Here is a 24,836-nt window from a genome sequence, read left to right on the forward strand (position 1 = left end):
ATTCACGCCTATTCCGACTCTGACTGGGCCGGCTGTCCAATTGATAGGAAGAGCACTAGTGGTATGCAGTGTTTCTCGGGACTAATCTCGTCTCTTGGCTATCAAGGAAGCAACGGACTGTGGCCCGCTCTTCGACTGAAGCAGAATATAAGCCCTAGCTAATGTTGCCGCTGAAGTCACTTGGTTGTCTCTCTTCTCCGTGAGCTTGGTCTACACACTGGGCAGCCTTCTACTCTGTGGTGTGATAATTTAGGAGCAACATATCTGTGTGCTAATCCAGTTTTCAATGCCAGGGACGAAGCATGTTGAAATCGACTATCATTTCGTCCGTGATAAGGTTGCCAGCGGGGACTTTGTGGTTAATTTTGTATCGACTAAAGATCAGCTGGCCGATGTCTTCACCAAGCCTCTTCCCGAACCCAGATTTATAGCTCTTCGAGACAAGCTCAACGTTGTGTCTCTAACACCGGTGTGCTTGAGGGGGTGTGTGAGTATTAATATTATTATCTGTGTTTATAATTGTATAACCTATGATTAGTTTTCTATGGTTAGAATGAGTCTACTGTCTGTATCCTATTAGATAGGAGTAGTTAGAGGTAGACTGAGATATACTCTCCTGTAATTGTATCGTTGGTTAATTGGAATTGATTTTGAATTCTCATCCAACTTATACTGTGATCAATCAAATATTTTGGATACAATTTTGTCCTTAAAGTATAATGTAATTTTAACTTTACCAAAGCTATATCTAAATTAAAGTAAGGTTCTTTTAGGTTAGTTGTCATAAAGAATAGTTCTCTATAGTGTACTTTTTACAGATATGTACTAAAAAACAGTGTGATTTTGTAATTCTAGAAAGAGAAGTATTACTCAGCTATGTTTCATACAAATGTGTATCATCTATCATTGTTTAAACTAAATTTTGAGCAATCCAAAACTATTTTTTTTTTTTTTGAAATATATGGAAGGGGGACACCCACAGGTTACACGAGAAGACTATTTTTTTTTTCTTTAATTTGTTTTGATTGTTGTTTTGGGGTTTAATTGAGTTAGTGCTAAAATTGACTATCTACTTTTCAATTGACAAAGTCAAATATAATTTTTAACTATTGTTCATTTAAAAGTGTAGAAAATAGGACTATATACTTATAATCTGGTCAATCTATTATTTTGGTTAGAATTTTATCCTTAAAGTTTAATTACATTTTAACTTGACCAAGTCTATATCTAAATGAAAGTAATATTGATTTAAAGGTCTAGAATGTAGGACTATCTATTATAATTAAATTTTAACTTTAAAGTTGAATTGCATTTGAACTTGACCAATTATATATCTAAATTAAAATAATGTTGATTTAAAGGTATAGAATGTAGGACTATCTATAAAGTGAATGTATATTTGATTACTTTCAATTTTAGTGTTTTAATTTCAACCATTAGTGTAACTGTTTTACTATTGGTAGATGTTTGTCTTTTTTATTAGTTTGCTAATGATGATATTTAAACTGTGTGAGTTTGAAAGAATATAGTAGTATGTATATAGTGCAAATAGTGAGTTTTATTACAGTAGATATAGTATAATTAAAAATACAAACTTAGTACTTGACTACAAATTTAGCAGATGGGTAAAATTAAATCAGTTTAAACCCTCTTCTGGCCCACTGGTTGACTGTGCTTGCTTCCTTAACTGATTGTGATTGTGTTTGCTTCCTTGTGTTTGGTTCCTTCTCATATTGTTTGCTTGCTCCCTTCATTCTTGCCCTGCATACAGTTTCATATATCTAACAATATATAAACTAATAAACACAGTGTATAAAAAGAAAGCATAGGTAAACAACAAAGGCAAAGAGTCTATTTTAGATTGAAACATAATGAAATTGTTCAGCACAAACAAAGAGAAATTGAGCAGGGCAAAATATAAAAACCACAGAAATGTGGTAATAGTCTGTAGTATCCAAGATCTTAAATTTTTTCCTGTTTAACAACAACATTTTTTTCCCTTCTTCCTAGAAGAGGAGAATTGATCCAGAAGCGATCTCTTGACACCATTAGGATCTTCAGGTTCAATGTCTAGACTTTGAGACTGCTGTATACTTAATGGACTGTTGACCTCATTGTCTCCATTAGAAGCCTCCTGTATATTAAAAGTTGATTTAGTCCAAAACATGTCAAACATAGACTTAAAAATGTAAATATTTATTTTACTTTATTAAAAATAACAACCTGATCAGATTCCTCATCTTCATCCCCATCCTCATCTATCATTTTTGTCATCAAGTCCTTCTCTTGGTCTTCAATAAGTTTAGAACAGTATGCTGACACTAAGACTTCATCCCTTAGAACTCTCATCACAGTGTAGGCTGAATTAGCTCTCTTCATGAACTCCATTTTTAATGATATCTTAAATATCATTCTTAGACCAACTAAGGATTCCAATTCTCTTGGAATGTCAGGAACCTAAAATAAAGAAAATAGCATACTTAAAAAAAAAAAAAAAAAAGACAAACACAGTTCATATGAAGTGTTAAATTTTACAGTACTGATACTTTACCTTATTATACTTCGTGTACAAACTGTGTGCTGGGATACCAACTAATTCAGAACACTCTCTATCCCATAAAAGGAATGGAGCATCTCGTAGACCTTTATCTAGAACAATAACTTTGACCTGATACCTTGCCATGCCCTCTTGATACTTCTTATCACAGTGTGTACAAATCAGATCACCTAATTGTCCAGAAAGCTTTCTGTTACATCCTGGTGACATGCATGAGATGTACATCCATCCAAAAGAGCCTTCAATGGCCACAATTTCAGCAGGTGTATAGAACTCCCCATTCTACCATAGAAAATGTAACTTGGTTACTCTGTCTTATTAAATGTATAATGAGTTTTGTGGACTGTATTAAGGATTTATAACAGTTTAGAGTCTAACCTGCTTCTTTTTCAACAGATCAGCTACTGGAGTGATAGTCAAAGCACCACTGGTGAAGTCATCAATGCCTGTGGATTGAGACAACACAGTTGCAGTGCTGATACTGCGTAAAGGGCTTTTTGATGCAGTTAACCTACAGGTAACATTTATATTTCAGGCACTTATTGAGAGGTAGACAGTAGATAAGAAATATATTTTAGGCACTTATTGAGAAGCCAAAAGGCTCTTATTTAAAAAGTCTTAGTTTAATGACTTTTTATTTTAGTTTTTTTTTTTAAGAAAAAACTTATTTATTATTAGGGGTGTTTGGGAAATATTAACCCAAAATGTATATGTGTTGTTTTAGTTTTTAGCTGTTCGGAGCAAATTGTTGAGTTTATTTTGGTGTTTTGATTAAAGACAAAATGTTAAAATGGAGAATTTGTTAAAATTTTTGAGAATTTGTCAATAATCAAACACGGTCATTTTCCATAATTATTATGGCAATTAACAATTTTTTATTTTGAAAGGGAAATTAACAAATTAATTGTACAGATATTAAAGTTCGTTTGGAAAGTAGGAAAATGATTTCTGAAAATGAGTTATTTTTCAGAAAACATTTTTCTTTTAAATGTTTGGCTGCACATCAAAAAATTTTAGTAAATGTCTTTGTGTATTTGGAAAACTGTCTTTGTGTGTATTTGGAAAACTGTCTTTGTGTGTATTTGAGTCATTTTTCTGAAACTGTCTTTGTATTTGGTTCATTTTTCAGAAAATGAGTAAAATTGTATACTTAAACATTTTAATTGTTATATATATAAAAAAACATTTTTATTGTTTTGTTTATAATATAACAACTTTTATTTTAAATTCCATGCAATATAAGTTTTGGCTGTATTCAGTGGTGGTGGACGGCAGTGGGTGATTGGCTGCTCCACTACTGAAAACGGAAAATGACTTCCTCAAAAAAAAAAAAAAAAGGAAAAGTCATTTTCCAGAAAATTCTCCTCTCAAGCAAAACACTGAAAACCCAGAAAATAATTTCTGGAATCATTTTTTGGGTTTCCAAACCCACCTTTTGTATAATTGACTAATAATTATTATGATAACTAAGCTAATAATCTATCTATACTTATTATTAAAACTAAATTCTTTCTTTCATTCTTGCTCAAACACTTCTTCCAAAACAAAAAAAAAAAAAAAAAAAAAAAAAAAAAAAAAGGAAAAATGGAAAAGGAAACAGAATTAACTTAATAATAATAATAATAATAATAAATAAATAATTAAATAAATAAATAAATAAATAAATAATCTATATATATATCTATATCTATACTATAATTAAAAAAAATCCTATTTACTTAATTTCCTGCCCAAACAATAGTAAATAGTAAAGATAATTAAAAAAAAAAAAGAACATAAACTAGAAATGGAATAGAAATATGTGACAATAATATTCTACATCATCAATTAAAAATATAAAAAGAATTATGTAAATTGGAAACTGAAATGAATATTAATAATTGACTGAAAATTAAAAATGAAAAAATAAATGAAAATTAGGTTAATTGAAAAATGAAATGAATATTAATAATTGATTGAAAAAACATCCAAAATTGACTAAAATGGAAAAAGAAATGGTCAAATTATTGCATTTTAATTTTTTACAATAATATTACACAATATAATAAATCAAATCACAATTATATCATAAATTTTTCATAATTTCAAACAATGGAACGGAAGTTAAAAATAGAACGAAAATGTTTCAATAATGATATTCTACATCATCAAGTAAAGTAAAATTAAAAATGGAAAAGAAATATTTCAATAATAATATTTTACATCATCAATAGTAAATGTATATTTTAAAAATAGTAAAGGTAAATTAAAAATGGAATGTTAATTAAAAATGAAACAGAAATATTTCAATAATAATATTCTGTATTTGGCTGAACGTAATTTTTATTTGCTCTCCCTTATATCCCGTATTTGGTTTCAACCATACCCATACAATTATTTTATTGACAATTATAATCAATCATGACTATATTATTTTGCATTTGTAAACTTAGAATTACCAATTTAAATACGCAAATTCAACAATCAATTATCTATACATGAACAATTCCAATATAATCTTGCCTTGATATACTTTAAAATACTTATTTAAGAAAAACATTTGGTATTATCTCAATCGCGCAATGCACCTAAAAAACTAGTCATCAAATAAAAATGGAACGAAAATTAGGTAAAAATATCATTGCATCTATATTCTAATTGACTAATTGTCTGAAAATAAAAAAGAATAATTGGCTAAAAATGAATTTAATATTACTAATTGACTAAAAATATAAAAGGAAATGAATATTAATAATTGACTGCAAATAGAAATGATCCATAATTGACTAAAATAAAAAAAAATGGTGAGATCATTGCATTTTAATTAAAAATGGAACGGAAATTAAAAATTGGACTAAAATATTTCAATAATAATACTCTACATCATCAATAGTAATTGTATATTTTAAACAATAGTAAATGTAAATTAAAAATGGAACGAAAATATTTCAATAATAATATTTACATCATCAATTAAAAATGGAATGAAAATTAGGTAAAAATATCACATCATTTGATATTCTAATTGACTAATTGATTGATAATAATAAAAAAAAAGGATAATTGACTGAAAATAAATCTGATATTACTAATTGACTGAAAATATAAAAGGATCACTAATTGAGTGATATTCTACCATTATATATTTTCACCCGAGTAACCCATCCTGATGGACTGAAGGTGTTAGCTCTAGACGAGGATGTACAGGATTGTGTTGCCACTACCAATGCCGTCTACAAAAGAGGTTTCAATAATGTGTAAATATAATCGATAATATTATTTTTTTTGTTTAAATGGAAAAATTGCTATATATCTAGACAAGAAATATATATTCCATACAAATGAATTATGATAGCAATTCATTCCTATGACTTAGTCGTTAGAGAACGAGCAAATTTGACTAATTTATGAAAATACAAAACAATGAAAAATAAAATGTTCAAAGTTATAGCACCGCATGCGTACATCTAGACATAAACTATTAATTTGAGCAATTATTTGCACAAATTCAAGCAATAATAACATCAAAATACATAAATGATCCAAACCATATCTTTAATTGCACGATATAATATTTGATGTTCTAATTTAAATAATTATATATCGATTCAAATATTCTTAATATATTACAACAAATCCATTTTGTGCATCGCACGGGGAAAAATACTAGTTCGCATTAAAAAGAAAATAGTAATAAAATGTGTTCAATCTGTATAATTATAACAGTAATCACAAATATATATTTTTAAAAAATGTACATATTTTCATAGCGTATAAAATAATATAAATATAATATATGTCTACATAAATTGATAGAAAAAATATTAATAATGCTTTTGTATTATATAAATATAGATAAATATAATATCATGTTTTTCCTTGTATGCAAAAAACATTCCTATTTTAAAATTGTTTTTTTGCATTGATATCCAAGTTTTGCTTTATAATTTACTTTGATGATATTGTAAACTTTTGTTTATAAACTAGTATTTTACCCGTGCGATGCACGAACAAAAATATATTAGTATGAATTTAAATAAAGAATTAGAAAAAAAATGAAAAGATGTTAAAATTTACAATATAATAATATAGTTGGAGTTTCATATATTTGGTCAAGTATATATTTTCATAGCTTACAAAATTAAAATTAAAATTTCGTAGGGTTAATATAGTCTCTAATCGTTTACATATTTAGATAAATTTATAGAAAAAATTTACAAAATTAAACATATTCATTCCTAATTGTATTTATATATTATAATTCAAACAATATGAATACTAACTAAGATAATTTTATTAAGAAATTTAAAAAAAAAATAAATTTAAATTTTGTATGAGTAAAATTTAAACTCTAATTTGACAAAATTCCTTATATGATTGTATAATACATTGTATATGCATATAAATTTATTAAAATGTATTTAGGCAAACTTTATAATATAATTTTTCTAATTATAATTTATATTGCTAGACTCCAACTGGTTTAAACTCTGAGGACTCCAACTGGTATTAACTCCTCAAAGTTAAGAAGGGCATATATGGTCAAAGATTACTATATCCACTGTTAGATTCCCATTTGTAATAAAAAATTATTCTTTGCCTCTCTCCCACACACATGATAAGTGTCAATTTTGAAAACTTAACTCACATATACTTTTGGGTTGTCATTGTAAATACTTACTATTTCTATCTTATAAATAAATTAAAACTAATGAAGTATAAACTAAATGCACAAAAGAAAACTCATTTTTTAAAATAATTATTAAATATAAATATTTTTTTTAGAATAACTAAATCATTTATTTTTTAAAGGAAAATAAATGTTACGGTATAAAAATTCTTAATTCTTAATTGTTAAAAGTAAAATCATAATAGAGAGATAAGGGAGAAAGAGAGAAAGGGAGAATCATCTCTTGTATTCATCTGTGTGTTCATCATATGCTATCTGATACATGAAATACATACACTTCCATATATAACTAATACAAAAGGACATAAATAAACATAATGAGCCATAAAATCATCCGTTATGTCCATTACAAATAAATGTCCATTGAATATATTTATAACACTCCCCCTTGGACATTATTTGACCATGATCTTGCCTCGTTAAAAACTTGCTAGGAAAACCCTGTGGGAAAAACCTAGACAAGAAAAGAGTACAATAAAATATATATTCATGCCTCATTAAAAACTTCACTAGGAAAACCATGTGGGAAAAACCTAGTTGAAGAAAAGAGTACATGATATATGTAAAAACATATATTGTATTTGTCGCCTCATTAAAAACCTTAACTTAAGAAAACCCTGTGGGAAAAACTTAGTTAAGGGAAAAAGAGTACAACCATAAGCCTTCAGGGCGCAAACTGCATAATCTTCAGGATTCTGGGGTTTGTCCATTTAAGCACTTATTTTGCAATATTTTCCCATTTACATCATTAATATCATACTCATGCCTCATTAAAAACCACACTAGAAAACCCAATGGGAGAAAACTAGTGAGGAAAAGAGTACATGATATTTATGCATTGATGTGTTGCAAATAATGCGCAACCGTTAGTCTTTTATGACTTAATCTTCAGGATTTTACGTTCAATCTTCCGGATTGATTCAAGTAAATGTACTTCCCGTTGTGTTGCAAATAGTGCGCAACTGTTAGTCTTTTATGACTTAATCTTCAGGATTTTACTTCAATCTTCCGGATTGATTCGAGTAAATGTACTTCCCGTCTCCCCCTGAAGATAACAATCTTCAAGTTCTACATATATTTCAAAATTTGAAGGGATGGATTGGACAAATCTTCTGAATTGTCACTAGAGTAGTGTACAATAATCTTATGTCTCTTCTAGAGCTCATATAACATTTGTGCAACACAAGTGTTATTGTCCTCATTTTGAACATTTAGAGAAATTCATTGTATAACCAGTTTGGACTTGGCATTGCGGGGATCAAACAAAACAGCCAGTACCCAAGTAGCCTATTAAAATCGTATCATGGTTTCTTACATAAAAGTCATGTCTTTGTATCTCGAAGATACCGGAGGATATGTTAATCATTATTCAAGTACTTCATTTGTAGGAGGAGCACTAGATTTTGCTAGCAATTTCATCGCAAATATGTTGCGATTATAGAACTTCTGGTTCTACAATGATGCTCTAACGATAATGAAGTAACGGACTTTGAGTCCAAAAAGGTTCCTTATCTGCTTCAAGAGATTATTAGGCAACATTTAGTTTGATAAAAACATGACACTTATATGCATGTGAAAAAGCATTTTTAGATGTAGGCTGACTGGTGTATATATAAAAAAGATCTTCAAAGAAAAACTCGATCTTCAAGTCGAGATAATACTTATAGCTTTCACAAGCTTTTTATTTCAAAAAGTCTCAGTCTTTAAACATGAACTGGCATTATCAAGCTCTTTATATATGTCATTGATGTTTACACCATCAATCTTGACTGAGATAATAAATAATGAATAAGTTCATTAGCAACCCTTTATCGAGCACACAATGGTACATATTATTCCTTCAATGAGGATATTAACTCCATTCGCAACCCTTTAAAGAGTAAATAATGACACATAAATTCTCATTTCGGGAGTTATAAATCCATCAGGGATTTCTCAAAATAAATTTAATTGCATATCTAAATTTATTATTCTGCCAATTGTATTATGTAGCGGAACTTAATGCCATTTACCGTGGGAGAGTATATTTGATTAAAAACAATTAAGGGTCTCTGCGTGAACCCATAGGCTACAAACTCGCTTCATCACCTCATTATTCTTATTTCTCTTTCACGCACACACCTATTTGTAACCTTCAGGGTTAACGCTCAAATGGTGTATTGTTATAAAGAGAATTTATTCATTTTAGCGAGTCGAGTTATGCCTTAATTGATCCTTTATATATTAAATAGTCATGACACTTCTGGTGCCTAACTCTGGATCCAGATTATCATATAACGAGCAATTTGTAATGGCAATTGTGTTGTCGACAACTATAACATTTTTTGTAAAACTCCCATATTTGTAAAAGTAATGGCAATTTCTAAAACAACCAGATTCTAGACATTTCCCAAAGATATTTTGATCTGGTCGTTCCGCATCCCTAGTATTACGTTTGTTTGGTGCACCTATAAGTCTTACCAGGGTTTTTCTTCATCTGGACGAATGTCTACAGGACATAATTATTCAAGCTATTTCAAGAGTGACAATATTTCTTTACTAGATCTAGTATTACGATCCATATCTCTTTCGCCGATAGATCTCCTACACTTCTAGTGTAGAGGAGTATCGATAAATATGTTTGGTCCAAGGATATAGGACCTAGTCACTTCTTTTATGATCATTATGATCAATAGATGTATTTGGCAGATTTTTTTGCTAAAATCGCAAATAGATTATCTTTTGAACTTCCAGTTCAATCTAACTAGTACATGGATTTAAAAATGAAGATGTTTTTATTCTTATGAAATTTCTTGGCATTCCATTAAAAGTTACGGAGTAGCATATTATCTCCCCCTAATGCCGAGAAACAATCTTCATTAGGAATGCAGTCAACGTACCCAATTATATGCATTGATCCCCTATCATGGGCTTTCGATATTTAATCAATAGACGGAGATTTTTTTGATAGCCCTTTTAGAGGTACGTTGTGGTGGTGATATAAAATAGACTGCGCAAATAAAATAACGCAGATAGGGAAATGTTACTTCTGAAACCACGTACTAGGTGAAAAAGGGGGTATAGCAATCCTTGAGGGATTGATTTGTGATCTGCAGTGAGTTAGACTTAGTAAAAAAAAACTTGACTCATAGTAACGTCAAGCAATCCTTCGGGGATTGATGGGATAGGTTGACCATTTTTGGTCAAGAATTCATTGTCAAGATTCATCCTAAAAGAATGGGGATGACTTAGAGAATTAAAATCCTTAATCTACCTTCTGGGCAAATAAATATACAAAAAAATGAGGGCTATAAATTTAAATATCATATGCCCAAATCTCATGTCAAAGAGTTTTTATAGCAGAAACTAGCTTTGTAAACAAGTCATAGCCTTTAACTATTATCACATGCAAGCTAAGGTTTAGCAACGACAGGTGCAACCTAACCATATTGAGAATTCATGCTATTGCCTCACTTATAAGTTGTGTGATGAATTTCAATAGCTATGGCCTATAGCAAATCATAAATTGCCAACAAGATAAATAACAAAATCTCTTATGTGAACATAATCAAGAGATTATATGCTAAATGTTGTCAATTAAAGAGAAGCACATGCAACATGTGATATAATTGTCCCTTATGTCTTGGACACCAAACTCTCAATTGAGTCATGCACATCCATTAAATAAAGAGTATCATGTTTGGTACACACAAGGCATGACATGACAAGAGATATTGTTTCTTAATTCATAAATTAGAAAAATGAGAGAAGTACCGTTCGCCGAAGAATAATGAGCACATGTTCGCTGCCGGGCCCATTCATTCCTATTTCGGGGAGTCAAAATAGCACTTTTCCAAGCAAGCTCTCATTTTATTTCATAGTTTCATATCAGCATGAAAACATCACAAAATAGCAAGATATACAAGCTGAAAATGGCAGAAAATTTTCAGAATTTTGACCTGGATTGCAGAATTTTCTGGGGGGAAACGGTAACACATTTTGACAGAAAATTTGGCAGATATGTAGTTCAGTAAGTCTAAAAAGTACATAAAAATTTTCATGTCAATCCAAGGTGTGGAATTTTCAGGCAGTGATTACTATGAAAAAAATATTCACAATTTGTTTTGCTTCAGGCAAACCAACATGATGCGAGTCAATTAATTTAGATAACATATTTTCGCAAAAAAAAAAAAAAAAAAAAAAAAACTAAAAATACTTAGTATAATTTTTCTATGTACTATTACTGAAGTACAATATGATCATCATAGATGACAATGATACCCGTATACATCAAATATCCTTCAGGGATTAACTTAGGATCTATAGATCATTTTAGATCAAATATCTATAATCTTGGGCTTACAAGCCAAAGCTTAATTTTCCCCGCAGACGTCCAACAAGGCCGGGGAGGTTCGCGTCGTTACTCAAAATAGTGTAAACACACATGCATACAAGACTAATCAATGGATTGTGACAACATCCTTCATATTCATATAAATGTATTCCAATCAGTTTGACACAGTGGTGACAAATAAATTCATAAATGCATATATACAAGGCTATTGACAAGTCATATGTTTAGGAAGTAGAGAATAGTGTGCCCACTTCAAGCATACATATAAACATAGCAGCAAGATATACATGATTTATGGATGAGTTGCACCTTTTGATACATATCTTCATGACCAACTAACATATTCACATGTCGTGGTGCAGCACATTCACTGCATTATGCTACACATAACTACATCAGTTTGGCAATTCTATACATTAACTGTCTACTTAGTATGTAAATGCATTCACTTAGGCATTAGGAGCAACAAATCTCTTTCAAAGTATTTTGAAAAAAAAATGTCATTAAGAATTCACATCATATTTTGAACCACCAATTAAATAACATAATGCACAATAACTATATTATTTTAATTGTTCAAAATTATAACATTCGGTTGCACCATTCCCAAGCAACAAGCAGTATCAAGCATTGACAAAAAAATTGCACCAGGAAACTATAACATTCAAATCATTAACGATATGCATAGATTCAATTAGTCATCACTAGATCAGGACAATTATGGCTAGCATCAAGAGTTGGTGGAATTAAAGAGAAGGAACCTGGTTTGCAATTGCACCGTTATGTTGCCACAGCACGCAACTGTCATGAAGTCTAAGCGACCGAAATTTTTCACGATCGGAGAACAATGAATCTCGGCCCAGCCGTCCTCCCACACCGGTGGTGACAATTCCAAAAAAAACCGAGTAGTGCGAATAAAATGGTCAGGAACAGACAACATAGCCTCCACATGCACCTCCGGCAGGAATTGAAAGCAAAGAGGAGACGAAGCCAATGCGGAGAAAATTGGCGTTCTTTTTTTTTTTTTAAACACAAAAAAAAACTTCGGCTATTTTATCCTTGGCCAGCGGACGGAATACCGGCGCTCAGGTTCGTCTCCGTCGCGCAAGCCTTCGTCCGGGGTCTCAGGTTGATCGCCATCAGCAGGGAGATGATCGACAGTATTCTTGCGATTTGGCTAGGGCTTCGTCGATGATGGTTGTGGCGGCGATCCGGAAGTCTAATCATGGAACTGATGAAATGGTTGGGGTCTCCTCTCCCCTACGATCACTCGACGGTGGCCAGATTGAGGATCGGCTGCCAGAAAATTTTCAAGATGGTGGTGTGCAGCCTGAGTTTTTTTGGCGCACTGGATCTCGAACAGAACCTAGGCTCGATTTTGGGTCTACGGGATTTCATCCATTCTTCCGATTAGAAGGTTGCTTCAGTGGTAGTGCGTATGACTCCAGATCAGAAGGTTGCTTCGATGATTAGCGTCGCACAGGCACAAACACAGACGAGAACCTGTTACTTTGGTGACCTAACGGTGGAGGTGAAGGTGACAACAATGATCGACGTGGTGCTCTGCGTCTAACACTCCGGCTCACCAGAATCCTGTTGGTGCCAAAACATGGCAGATCCTATTCATCAGAACCTTCGTCTGCCTTCCGATGGTGATCGCTCAAACATGAGGATGATCGGACGACTCTGTTTCATCAATGGTTCATCAAGTATGTAGAGCAAAAGGGCTGATAACGTGTTAAAAGTAAAATCATAATAGAGAGATAAGGGAGAAAGAGAGAAAGGGAGAATCATCTCTTGTATTCATCTGTGTGTTCATCATATGCTATCTGATACATGAAATACATACACTTCCATACTAATACAAAAGGACATAAATAAACATAATGATAAAATCATCCGTTATGTCCATTACAAATAAATGTTCATTGAATATATTTATAACATTAATAAATATTATGCAATCCTGGGAAAATCTTGACAATAAAGTAACACATCTCAAAACTCAACAGAAATCAGATCACAACATCAACAACTTAACTTTGGAGATGCGAGGGATCAAACCCCATGCCTCTCGCATGCAAAGCAAGCACTTTACCATTTGAGCTACATCCCCAATGTGGAAAATGCCTTCCCCATAATTCTTTTATTTTCGTTTCTGTCATCGTCAGACATCAGACAAAGCAAGCAAAAACATTTCAAAAGCCACTCATATCAAAGCCAGGTTTCGATCCTGGAACCTGTGGGTTATAGGCCCACCACACTTCCGCTGCGCCACTCTGATTTGTTGACTTTTGTTTGGATATTAGTATATTTATCAGTAACAAAGCAAGGCTCCAAAAGTACACAATTCCATCTTCAAAGTCACAATCTTATTGCATAAACACAATGACGGTACTTTAATGCATCTCAGTTGTCATACATAAATCTGGTTCTTGTGGAGTAATTAGGAACATAGGGTGAAAACTATAGGAAAAAGAGTTTTAACAATTTTATTTTTTTCAAATTTACTTCCATCTATCTTTAACTTTCTAAAGTTTTTTTTTTTTTTTTTAACAATTATGTTTTATTTATTAGGTAAAATTATTGACTTCTAAAATAATAATAAATAAAAATTTTATTGAGTTAAATCATTCTCTCTCATTTTTTTTCAAAGCTTGGCAATCCCTATAACTTAAAATATCCGTAGGGAAGGAACTTGATTTGGGTGGGTTTATAAGCATAAGAATCTTTATGCTTTTCAACAAAAACGTTTCAAACATTAGCTTAGGAATGTTTTTTTTGGAAGCTAACAAGAAACAAGAAGTTTAATCTAGAGAGCTCTAATTGACCATAAAATATAGGAAAAATAACATTTTTAGTCCATGAATTGCTTCACTTTTAGAAATTTGGTCTATGTTAATTGATTTAAACAAATTTAGTCCCTTAGCTTAATAATCTATTATGTTGCACTTTCAGTCCCTAATATTATATAATTATTAAACTCCATTTATAAACAGTTTTATGTGCTTATTTTGTCATTTAAAATCAACATCAATTGTTAAAGTTTTATTCTCTCCATGCGAATGTCGTTTTTAACGTAAAAATTGATTCTAAATGTAAAAAAATAAACATATATTTAATGAAGTTTGACAATTATATAAGAATAGGAACTAAGAGTGCTACATTATGGACAAGTAAAGAGCTAAATTTGTGTACTTGTTAGTATGAGAAGTATACATGTGGGTATTTGTTAGTCGAATACGTTTACTGAAAAATGACTATTAAACAATGAACAACATGTGGATTAGGTTGAACTCAATGTATATATATATATATATATATATATATATATATATATATATATATATATATATATATATATATATATATATATATATATATATATATATATGTTTGTGTGTGTGTGTGTGTGTGTGTGTGTGTGGACAAGTAAAGAGCTAAATTTGTGTACTTGTTAGTATGAGAAGTATACATGTGGGTATTTGTTAGTCGAATACGTTTACTGAAAAATGACTATTAAACAATGAACAACATGTGGATTAGGTTGAACTCAATGTATATATATGTATATGTATATATATATATATATATATATATATATATATATATATATATATATATATATATATATATATATATATGTTTGTGTGTGTGTGTGTGTATATGTATATACACACACACACACACACACACAAATATATCCGCAACACACAAGCAGTTCAGGCCTAAGAAATAGCCGCAAAGTTGGGTATCGCAGAAACAAAAGATCTGGGGAGATATCTTGGTGTGCCTTCTGTGCATGGCCGGGTAACATGCAATACTTATGCAGGCCTTTTAGATCGGATTTCTGCCAGACTGGAAGGATGGAAAGCAAAGACTCTCTCGCTAGCCGGGCGTGTCACTTTGGCAAAATCGGTACTGAACGCCATCCCGATTTACAATATGCAAACGGCAGCCCTCCCTAAGGGTGTCTGCTCGGAGATTGAGAAAAGGACCAGGCGTTTCATATGGGGCCGCGATGAACAATCCGGGAGCAACAAGATGAGTCTGGTGGCCTGGGACACAATCACTACGGATAAAACATGTGGAGGCTTGGGCTTGAGGAAATTGCAGACCATGAATGAAGCTTGTATGATGAAGCTTTGCTGGAGGCTAAAAACGGAACCTAATGCGCTCTGGGCAAAAACGCTTATTATGAAATATCACCATAGCTCTGGCTCACACCTGGACACCACACGTAGAAGAAATACTTCCAACGCCTGGAAAGGGATAAGCGCGGCTAGAGAAACCTTAGAGAGTGGGCTCACGCATGATGTTCGCAATGGGAAATCGACTCGTTTCTGGATGGACCCCTGGCTTACACCAAAACCACTATATGAAAAGTTATGTGGCACCCTGAGCCTCCCAGATCTTTACACGAACGTGGAAGATTACTGGGACAAGGTAAGAGGCTGGAAATGGGAGAAGTTACAGAGATCTCTTCCCACTGAAGAAATGGAGCGCCTCGCCGATTTCTGCCTAGCGGATGAGAACATTCCAGACGGGTGGGGCTGGAGTCCAAATCCTCGGGGGTATTTCTTGATTAAATCAGCGTATGGGTGGGTGGATACTTCTGTAAGACAGGAAGTTGACAAAGTTTGGGGTCTTATTTGGGCGTTAAGAGTTCCGGCAAGAATCTCGATGTTTATCTGGCTGGTTATGCATGGGAGAATCTTAACAAATTATGAATGCACTAGGAGACACATCACTTCTAATGAATGTTGTTATATTTGTGCGGGACAACGAGAAGACTTGGATCACCTATTTAGACGCTGTGACGCCACGAACCGTATTTGGAAACAGTCTCTACAGCGACGAACGGAGGAGGCCATGCGCAACCTCGACTGGGAAAGCTGGCTTACGATGAACCTGCAGGGGGATTGTAAGCAAGATTTTGGGGACGGATGGCCAGAGCGGTTTGGAGTCAAGACTTTGGTGGCTGTGGAAATTGCGAAACGAGGCGGTTTTTTAATGGCACCTTTTTGCCATTCGACCAGAAAGTGGACTGGCTACGGAGATGCGATGGTGAGATAGCTGCGGCTTTTAAAGGGAGAAGATGGCCGATGCCGAGGCATATTCGGGGAGACGAAGCCACTTTGACGTGGGATAAACCAGACGAGGGATGGTTAAAATTAAATACGGATGGCAGTTGCAAGAGTGACGGCCAGGCAAGCTGCGGAGGTGTCCTTCGGGATAATCATGGTAACTGGCATAGAGGCTTCATCTACAAAATTGGTAGATGTTCGAATGCAGTGGCGGAAGCGTGGGGCATCCTACAAGGCTTGCGCATGGCTAAGGATTACGGTGCGCGACGAATAATCCTTGAATGCGATTCAAAGTTGTTAGTGGAGGAGCTAAGGGCAGGTGATGACGGGCAGATTCAACACAATAATATTGTTCGTCGGTGTGTTAAAGAAACGAAGAGGTTCACAGAAGTGAAAATTATGCATATTTACAGAGAATAGAATCAACTCGCTGACAAGCTGGCGAAGTGGGCGGCGATGCATCAGTTTGGCTATCACTTACTCGATTTTCCACCGAGGGAGATTGAGGAGTTGGTTGCCCTTGACAGGATGGGAGCTTCGTCGATCAGACGAATATCACAACAACGATCTGTTACTGTTATCTAGTTTCTTAGATGGGTATCCCCCTCTTCACTGATCAAAAAAAAAAAAGTATTTTCCACCTATAAATACAAATTATACTTTCATTTGCAGTCTATATTATTATATTTTCCTTTTGAATTAGTATTTTCCACCTATTAAAGACAAAGGCGAGCCACCAGCTCCCTTTGTAAATGATGTGGGATCATTTTGATCTTACATTGAAAATGTTTGGAAAGATGAGCTATTCAAAATGTTTACAAACATAATTTCTTGCCCATCAATGTGGGCAAGTAGTGAGATGTCCAATTTTATTTTATTTTTTTTGTTTAGAAGTAAAGGAAAATTAAAAATGGAAAGAAAATATTTCAATAATAATATTTTACATCATCAAGTAGTAAAGGCATATTTTAAAAAATAGTAAATGTAAATTAAAAATGGAACAAAAATATTTCATTAATAATATTCTACATCATCAAATTAAATGTAACATAAATTAGGTAAAAAATCACGACATCTATATTATAATGGACTGAAAAAAAAATGACTGAAAATGAATCTAATATTACTAATTGACTAAAAATATAAAAGGAAATAAATATTAATAATTGCCTGCAAATAAAAAATGATCCATAATTGACTAAAATAAAAAAAATGGTCAGATCATTGCATTTTAATTAAAAATGGAATGAAAATTAAAAATTGGAGGAAAATATTTCAATAATAATATTCTACATTATCAATAGTAAATGCATATTTTAAACAATAGTAAAGGTAAATTGAAAATGGAACGGAAATATTTCAATAATAATATCAACATCATCAATTAAAAATGGAACGATAATTAGGTAAAAATATCACTGCATTTGATATTCTTATTGACTAATTGACTGAAAATAAAAAAGAATAATTGGCTGAAAATTAATTTGATATCACTAATTGACTGAAAATATAAAAGGATAACTAATTGAGTAATATTCTACCATTATATATTTAAACCCAAGTAACCTGTCCTGATGGATTGAAGGTGTTAGCTCTAGACGAAGATGAATAAGATTGTGTTGTCACTACCAATGTCGTCTGCAATTAAAAGTAAAATCCTCCTTCTAGCATTTTCCCGCCCAAACTCATTGTATTGGTCAACTTATTTAATTATGCTAAACTATGAAATAATTAATGATGGTAATAGAAATCCTAGAAGAATATAGAATACAAGAATATTTAATCATGTTATATTATATTACTGTGCCTCACGGAATATAATACAAGAATATTTAGTTATGGTTATATTATTATTGTGCTCACCGTCATTATATACTAAAAGAAAATTTATATTATTATTATTATTATTATTATTATTATTATTATTATTATTATTATTATTATTATTATTATTATTATTATGTCATTATGTAATAATAAAATAGAATTACAATAATAATATTATTCATATAATAATAATTAAAACAAAATTATATACAAAATGAAATTAAAATTTAAAAACATAAACTAAAAAAAAAAAAAAAAAAAAAAAAAAAAAAAAAAAAAAAAAGAGACAAAGGGGAACCCGTCTTTGGAAATGATGTTTGATCCCACATCAAAAATGTTTGGAAAGATGAGTTCTTGAGCTCCTCTATATAAGAGGAACTAGGGGTGGGCACTTCAGTTCGGTTTATCCAAACCGAACCGAACTAAACTGAACGGTTCGTGATTTTGTAACCCGAATGGTTTAGTACCTAACCGAATGCTATATAATTTTTTTAATAAATAATAATAATGATAATAATAATAATAATAATAATAATAATAATAATAATAATAATAATAATAATAATAATAATAATAATAATAATAATATAATAATAATAATAATAATAATAATAATAATAATAATAATAATAAAGAAGTAAATTCAAGTTCTTTGATGCTTGCTCCGCCGTTCAGTTCTCATTCTTACGGGTACCGAACCTTAAATTTTTTATTTGATTTCTTTATAGCTTGTTTTTTACATTGCACTTTTGTTGTTTGTCGCAATTGTTCTTTACCTCACAATTATATCTAACTTGAGTTATATTTACAATATTCAGTATTTTTCTTAGTTTCATGTTTTTCTATAAATTTAATGTGCTTTACAGTCATTCTAATTTTGATTTACAGTGCACTATAATTATTTTCTAGTACTGGAATATATTTCGAGTGCACTAGCAATGACAGATTGTGTCCAAAAATTAACTATATAGTAATTGACATTTGTTCTTTTAATATCAACTATACAGATAGATGATTATTCATCTTATCAATAAAAATATTCCAACTGAAGAGTCGGTTGTGCAAAAACGTTAACTGATGTTTGGTAATTAGTACTTAGTATTGTGTTTGAACTTTGGATTGCTATTTTGTTATATAATGTTTAGAGTTTGAATTTGGATTATGTAAATATGTATTGTTTGGTAGTATGTTCGAAAAATTAGGAAATGTTGAAATTTGGGGATCTTAAACCGAACCGAAACCGAACCGTTTCAAACCGAACCTAAGCCGAACCGAACCTTAATGTTAAACCGAATGGTTTAACTTTTTTAAAACCGAAACACCGAAACCGGAAAAAACCAAACCGAAACCCGAAACGCCCACCCCTAAGAGGAACAATGCTCCCCTTCCAAACATAATTGCTTGCCCATTAATATGGACACGTATTGAGAAGCCAAAAGATTCTTATTTAAGAAGTCTTAGTTTAATAACTTTTTATTTTAGTTTTTTTTTTTTAAGAAAAAACTTATTTATTAGGGGTGTTTGGGAAATATTAACTCAAAATGTATATGTGTTGTTTTAGTTTTTAGCTGTTCGGAGCAAATTGCTGAGTTTATTTTTGTTGTTTTGATTAAAGAAAAAATGTTAAAATGGAGAATTTGTTAAAATTTTTGAGAATTTTTCAATAATCAAACAAGGTCATTTTCCATAATTATTATGGCAATTAACAATTTTTTTGGTTCTGATTGGGCTGGCTGTCCTGAGGATCGTAAGTCAACTAGTGGTTATGTTGTTTTTCTTGGTACCAATCTTATATCATGGGTATGTAAGAAACAAAGAACTGTTGCTAGATCATCTAGTGAGCTAGATCATCTAGTGAGGCTGAATATAAAACTCTAGCAGATGTCTGTGCTTAGGTAATTTGGATTCTCTCTCTACTGCGTGAAGTTGGCGTGACAGGTGTGTCTACTCCCAAGTTGTGGTGTGATAATCTTGGTTCTACATACATGTGTGAAAATCCTATTTTTCATGCTCGGACTAAGCATGTAGAAATTGATTATCAATTTGTTAGAGACAGAGTTGCAAATGGAGATATACAGGTCAATTTTATTTCGACTAAGGATCAACTGGCAGATATATTTACTAAAGCTCTACTTGGCCCTAAACTTTCTTTTCTTTGAGACAAGCTACAAGTCACTACTGTACCTTGTGCTTGAGGGGGAGTCCAATTTATTAAAAAAAAAAAAAAATTGAGCCCCTAAAAGTTGGAGCATGTGTCGTTGCCCTAGTCACACATGGCTAGGACCATCCTTGAGTGCAATTGTTATTTCATGGGCCATGATCTACCTTCCATTGTAGACTTTGGTTCAAAACGACTTTCAAATGATATACTTGTAGTTAACATATTATCTACATTTAGTTAATAAATTATGTACCTACTACAATTAATATATTATGTATATACATTTAGCATATTATGTATATGCAATGAATTAATTATGTACCTATTATAACTACTACAATTAACATATTATGCACATGCAGTTAAAATATTATGTACCTGCAATTTATTTATATAAGTACATAATCTTTTAACTAAATGTACATAATATGTTAACCACATGTATATGAAAGGTTGGTTCGGGTATGACTATGAAAGCTTTGTGGATGTGTTGAGAAGAGTAATGCAATGAAGGTCTCGGCCGCAGCAGGCATGAGGTGCTCTTGTCCATGTTAGTTAAAAGTTCAATGCAGGCCCAATTTGTTTGTTTGGGCCGATCCGATTCGGTACGGTCTATTTGCTACAATAGGCGAATTAGAGTTAGTCCATCCATTTTATACTACAGAAAGTTCAGTCATGACCTGACTTGTTTGGACCGGTCTTGATCCGATTCGATCCATTGCTACAATGGGCAGACTTGACCCGACTTGTTTGGGTCAGTCCGACTCGATCCATTTGCTACAAAATAAACATGCTGGCTATGGGGTTCGAACCCATGCGCACTTATGTGCAGAAGATCTTAAGTCTTCCCCCTTAACCTCTCGGGCAAACCAGCTAGTATTGATACATCTTGTTGTTAAATGATACAGTTCCAACAGTTGTTTCCTCCAACAAAATGGGCAACAGAGTTCAATGATGCAATAATCTATTAACTGAATATATATAATATGTTAACCATATGTATATAAATTAAATGTTGTTTTATATTAGGGTCCACAATACAATGTAAATCCTGGACCATGATATAATTTGACTTTACTTAGTTTGAGTGGATTGAAAAATTGACCAATGAAGTAAAATCCTCTTTCTAGCATTTTCCCGCCCAAACTCATTGTATTGGTCAACTTATTTAATTATGCTAAACTATGGAATAATTAATGATGGCAATAGAAATCCTAGAAGAATATAGAATACAAGAATATTTAATTATGGTTATATTATATTACTAGTAGTTGCACCCGTGCGGTGCACGACAATATGTATACATAATTATCAAAAAAAAATAATTGGATAGTGAACTAAATGAAAATTTTTTATACATTATTGAATACTTCTTTGTATACGACATTTGTAGTCGTATTTTTAGATTTTACAGTTTCATCCCAAATAAGAATTTTTAATCCCTTAGGATTACTAACTCTTGACACTGCTACATGCATTTGACCATGATTAAAAACCGGTCTCTTAAAAAACAAACCCACGTTGGATAGTGTCTGGCCTTGGCTTTTATTTATTATCATTGCATATGACAACATTAGTGGAAATTGCTTCCTTTGGAACTTAAAAGGCAATCTTGCATCAGAAGGTGTTAAGGACATCATTGGAATTAAGACCTTTGTACCGGCACTTGCCGCGCATAGTATTTGAGCTTCTAAAACATGATCTGCCAACTTTGAAATGATCATTCTTGTACCATTGCACAACCCCAATGAATGATCAATATTCCTCAGAAGCATAACTGGTGAGCCAACTTTTAGAGTCAATGAGTGATTTGGAACTCCTGAACACCTTAAACCATTTAAAAATTCTGCAGTGTGCAGATCAGCAAGCATGTCAACATTTGAATCAGATTTACAAACCGAATCACAACTGAGATGCGTCCTTCCTTCGGCATTATTATAGTCATTCATGTATTCATTTACTGCATCCACAATATCCAAAGTTGGTGCCAAAATAGCACGATCTTTTAGGTATTGAATATCACTCTAACCACTGCAGAACATAGGGAATATCTATCAACAATTGTAGAAATTGGATCCTCAACACAAATTAGCACAAATTCTTCAGGAATATTTATCTCACATTCTCCATGCAAACAATCACCAATTGTTCCATCACCTATATTAGCAATCCACTTTGCAAATTTTTCAATCTCTTTAACTTCAGTATCTGATTACAATGACCTAAGCCTGAGATTCTTTGTTAGCCTAAATACTTTACAGCTTCTCCAAAGATATGATGCATTTATACTTGCTCCAACAATATCTTGCCTAGTGCCCTTTGGAATGACTGGTAGAATCTGTCTGAAATCTCCACCTAACACCACGGTTTTCCCACCAAAAGTCATATCCAAGTTTTTTGGATTTTTAGCACGCATGATATCTCTCATAGTACGGTCTAAAGCTTCAAAGCAAAACTTATGCATCATCGGTGCCTCATCCCAAATGATCAACTTACTTTGCATTATCAACTGTGCCAAAGGACTACTTTGACTGATGTTGCAGGTTGAATCTTCATTAACAGCTATTGGTATTGAAAATCTTGAATGCGCAGTTCTACCTCCTGGTAGTAGAAGAGATGCTATGCCACTTGATGCCACGTTTAAAACTATATCACCCTTTGACCTTAAAGCAGAAGACAATGCTCTCCATAAGAATGTTTTTCCCGTTCCACCATATCCATAAACAAAAAACAGGCCTCCCAGATTATTCTCAGCATCTTGCAATACTTCTCCATATATAGCCCTTTGTTCTTCGGTGAGTTGATGCACCAATTTATCATTCTATTCCATCATGACATTAATATCATATGCTAATTCCTCTTGTATCAACCGATTGGTGGTTCTAGCATGATTCTCTAAATCCGGTACTGGCATCAACGGAAAGTCTTTCAAACTATTTCCCATAGTAGAAAACATTATTTGTATCTCATGAAGTGCAAAATTATTTTTCTCATCTTCAGATAAAATCAAATCTGTGATAGTATTATCAATCGCATATTATAACTATAGACATAGAACATGGACATAAAATCAAAATCATAGAACATACTGATTTCATCAATAACTTTTGGACATTCTGCATCGCAGTTGGCTTTGTAAAACTCTGTTGTTACCCTGTCATGGCCCTTGTTGAAGTACTTGAACAAATACTTGATTGAACGGGACTGATTACACCATCCCACGTTAATATGAGCTCTTTACTTTTGTAATAAATGTCTATTGTGTGGTACTACGTACCTATTATCCAACTGAATACCATTACGCATGACAGACCGGCCATTGTCTCGTCTGTGATATATAGGATAACCATGCTCGTCCACAATTGACAAATTAACAAACTTCTTTGGAAAGTGTTTAGTACATTTACCATTCGCCATACATGGAGAAGTCAACTGTGCTTTCCCGCAAGGACCATGCATCATAAATTCCTCAACAACTTTGAAGTATTCTGGATCTGTTTCTTGGTCAGGTAACTCAGCTAAAATAATGTTGTCCAGATTTATACCACTTTGCGCTCGATTGTTTTTATTCAGGAACAAAAGTATATGAGCATGCGGTAGACCTCTTTTTTGAAACTCTATGGTATAGATCATTGTTAACAATGAAAAAGATAAGAAAGTTTAGAATAGAGCTAAATCTTGGGACATTGCTATGGGTTAGAAACTTCATCATTAAAATAGTAGCTTATTTTTCACGTACCTCCAATGACTGGGCCAAATAACTTGTTCTTTCGACATTCTGATAGTAGGGCATCCAACTTCAATTTGAATATTCTACAAATTATGTCTGGGCGATCTTCTGGCCTTAATTTTCTTGTATTCAAGAAGCGTTGTACCTCAGGCCACTTGGGGTTGCAGAATTGACACGGTTGTCAATTTCATTGTTCGTATCATAGATATACAGCTGTGCGAAATGTGGTTTCTTACCGTCTACCGAAAATAGAGTACCAATGTAGTGGAAGTTCTGGCCATTTATACGGAAGATTGGGGGACCACCGTTGCTGTTCACGTTTCGGTCTATTTTACCACCCATCGAAGTGAAGCAGAACATACTATTGTATGCTCTAATGTTGTGTAGAAATTGCTTGTTTTTTTCTCCTTCTCCAAAAAAAAAGATCATATATAGCTTGTGGTGGCACCATCGTTTGTGGCAATTGGATCTT

The 24,836-nt window shown here is 32.5% G+C and overlaps 2 protein-coding genes and 2 non-coding genes across 4 annotated transcripts; all 4 read right to left on the reverse strand.

The window, feature by feature from the left end:
* Nucleotides 1–1,989: 1,989 nt before the first annotated feature.
* Nucleotides 1,990–12,499, reverse strand: LOC109177295 (the record flags this gene model as incomplete). The annotated part of the gene is made up of 5 exons (XM_019326643.1): nt 12,321–12,499; nt 2,936–3,068; nt 2,552–2,839; nt 2,224–2,457; nt 1,990–2,134 (listed from the first exon to the last, which is right to left on the reverse strand). Coding segments are annotated over exons 1-5 (979 nt in total), but the record flags the coding sequence as incomplete, so codon positions are not given.
* A 1,272-nt stretch (nt 12,500–13,771) lies between these two features.
* On the reverse strand, nt 13,772–13,843 carry TRNAI-UAU. Its single transcript has one exon. It is a non-coding gene; the product is annotated as a tRNA-Ile (tRNA).
* Nucleotides 13,844–21,425: 7,582 nt separating this feature from the next.
* Nucleotides 21,426–21,508, reverse strand: TRNAL-UAA. Its single transcript has one exon. It is a non-coding gene; the product is annotated as a tRNA-Leu (tRNA).
* A 478-nt stretch (nt 21,509–21,986) lies between these two features.
* LOC109177372 (ATP-dependent DNA helicase pif1-like) lies at nt 21,987–23,954 on the reverse strand. The gene is made up of 6 exons (XM_019326769.1): nt 23,931–23,954; nt 23,724–23,838; nt 23,543–23,646; nt 22,924–23,455; nt 22,756–22,842; nt 21,987–22,636 (listed from the first exon to the last, which is right to left on the reverse strand). The coding sequence occupies exons 1-6, from the start codon at nt 23,952–23,954 to the stop codon at nt 21,987–21,989; spliced, it is 1,512 nt and encodes a 503-aa protein (XP_019182314.1).
* Between the last annotated feature and the right edge of the window lie 882 nt (nt 23,955–24,836).

Source organism: Ipomoea nil, unplaced genomic scaffold (genome assembly GCF_001879475.1).
Source record: "Ipomoea nil cultivar Tokyo-kokei standard unplaced genomic scaffold, Asagao_1.1 scaffold0086, whole genome shotgun sequence".
In the NCBI taxonomy this organism is placed as follows: Eukaryota; Viridiplantae; Streptophyta; class Magnoliopsida; order Solanales; family Convolvulaceae; genus Ipomoea; species Ipomoea nil.

Excerpts from the sequence above, each read along its gene's own strand:
- LOC109177372 (XM_019326769.1), bottom strand. The coding sequence starts at position 23,954 with ATGGCCGGTCTGTCATGCGTAATG. Across the intron at positions 23,647-23,723 it reads AAAAGTTATTGATGAAATCA|ATTTGATTTTATCTGAAGAT; the intron begins GTATGTTCTATG and ends ATACTATCACAG. Across the intron at positions 22,843-22,923 it reads GCAAGATATTGTTGGAGCAA|ATACTGAAGTTAAAGAGATT; the intron begins GTATAAATGCAT and ends CATTGTAATCAG.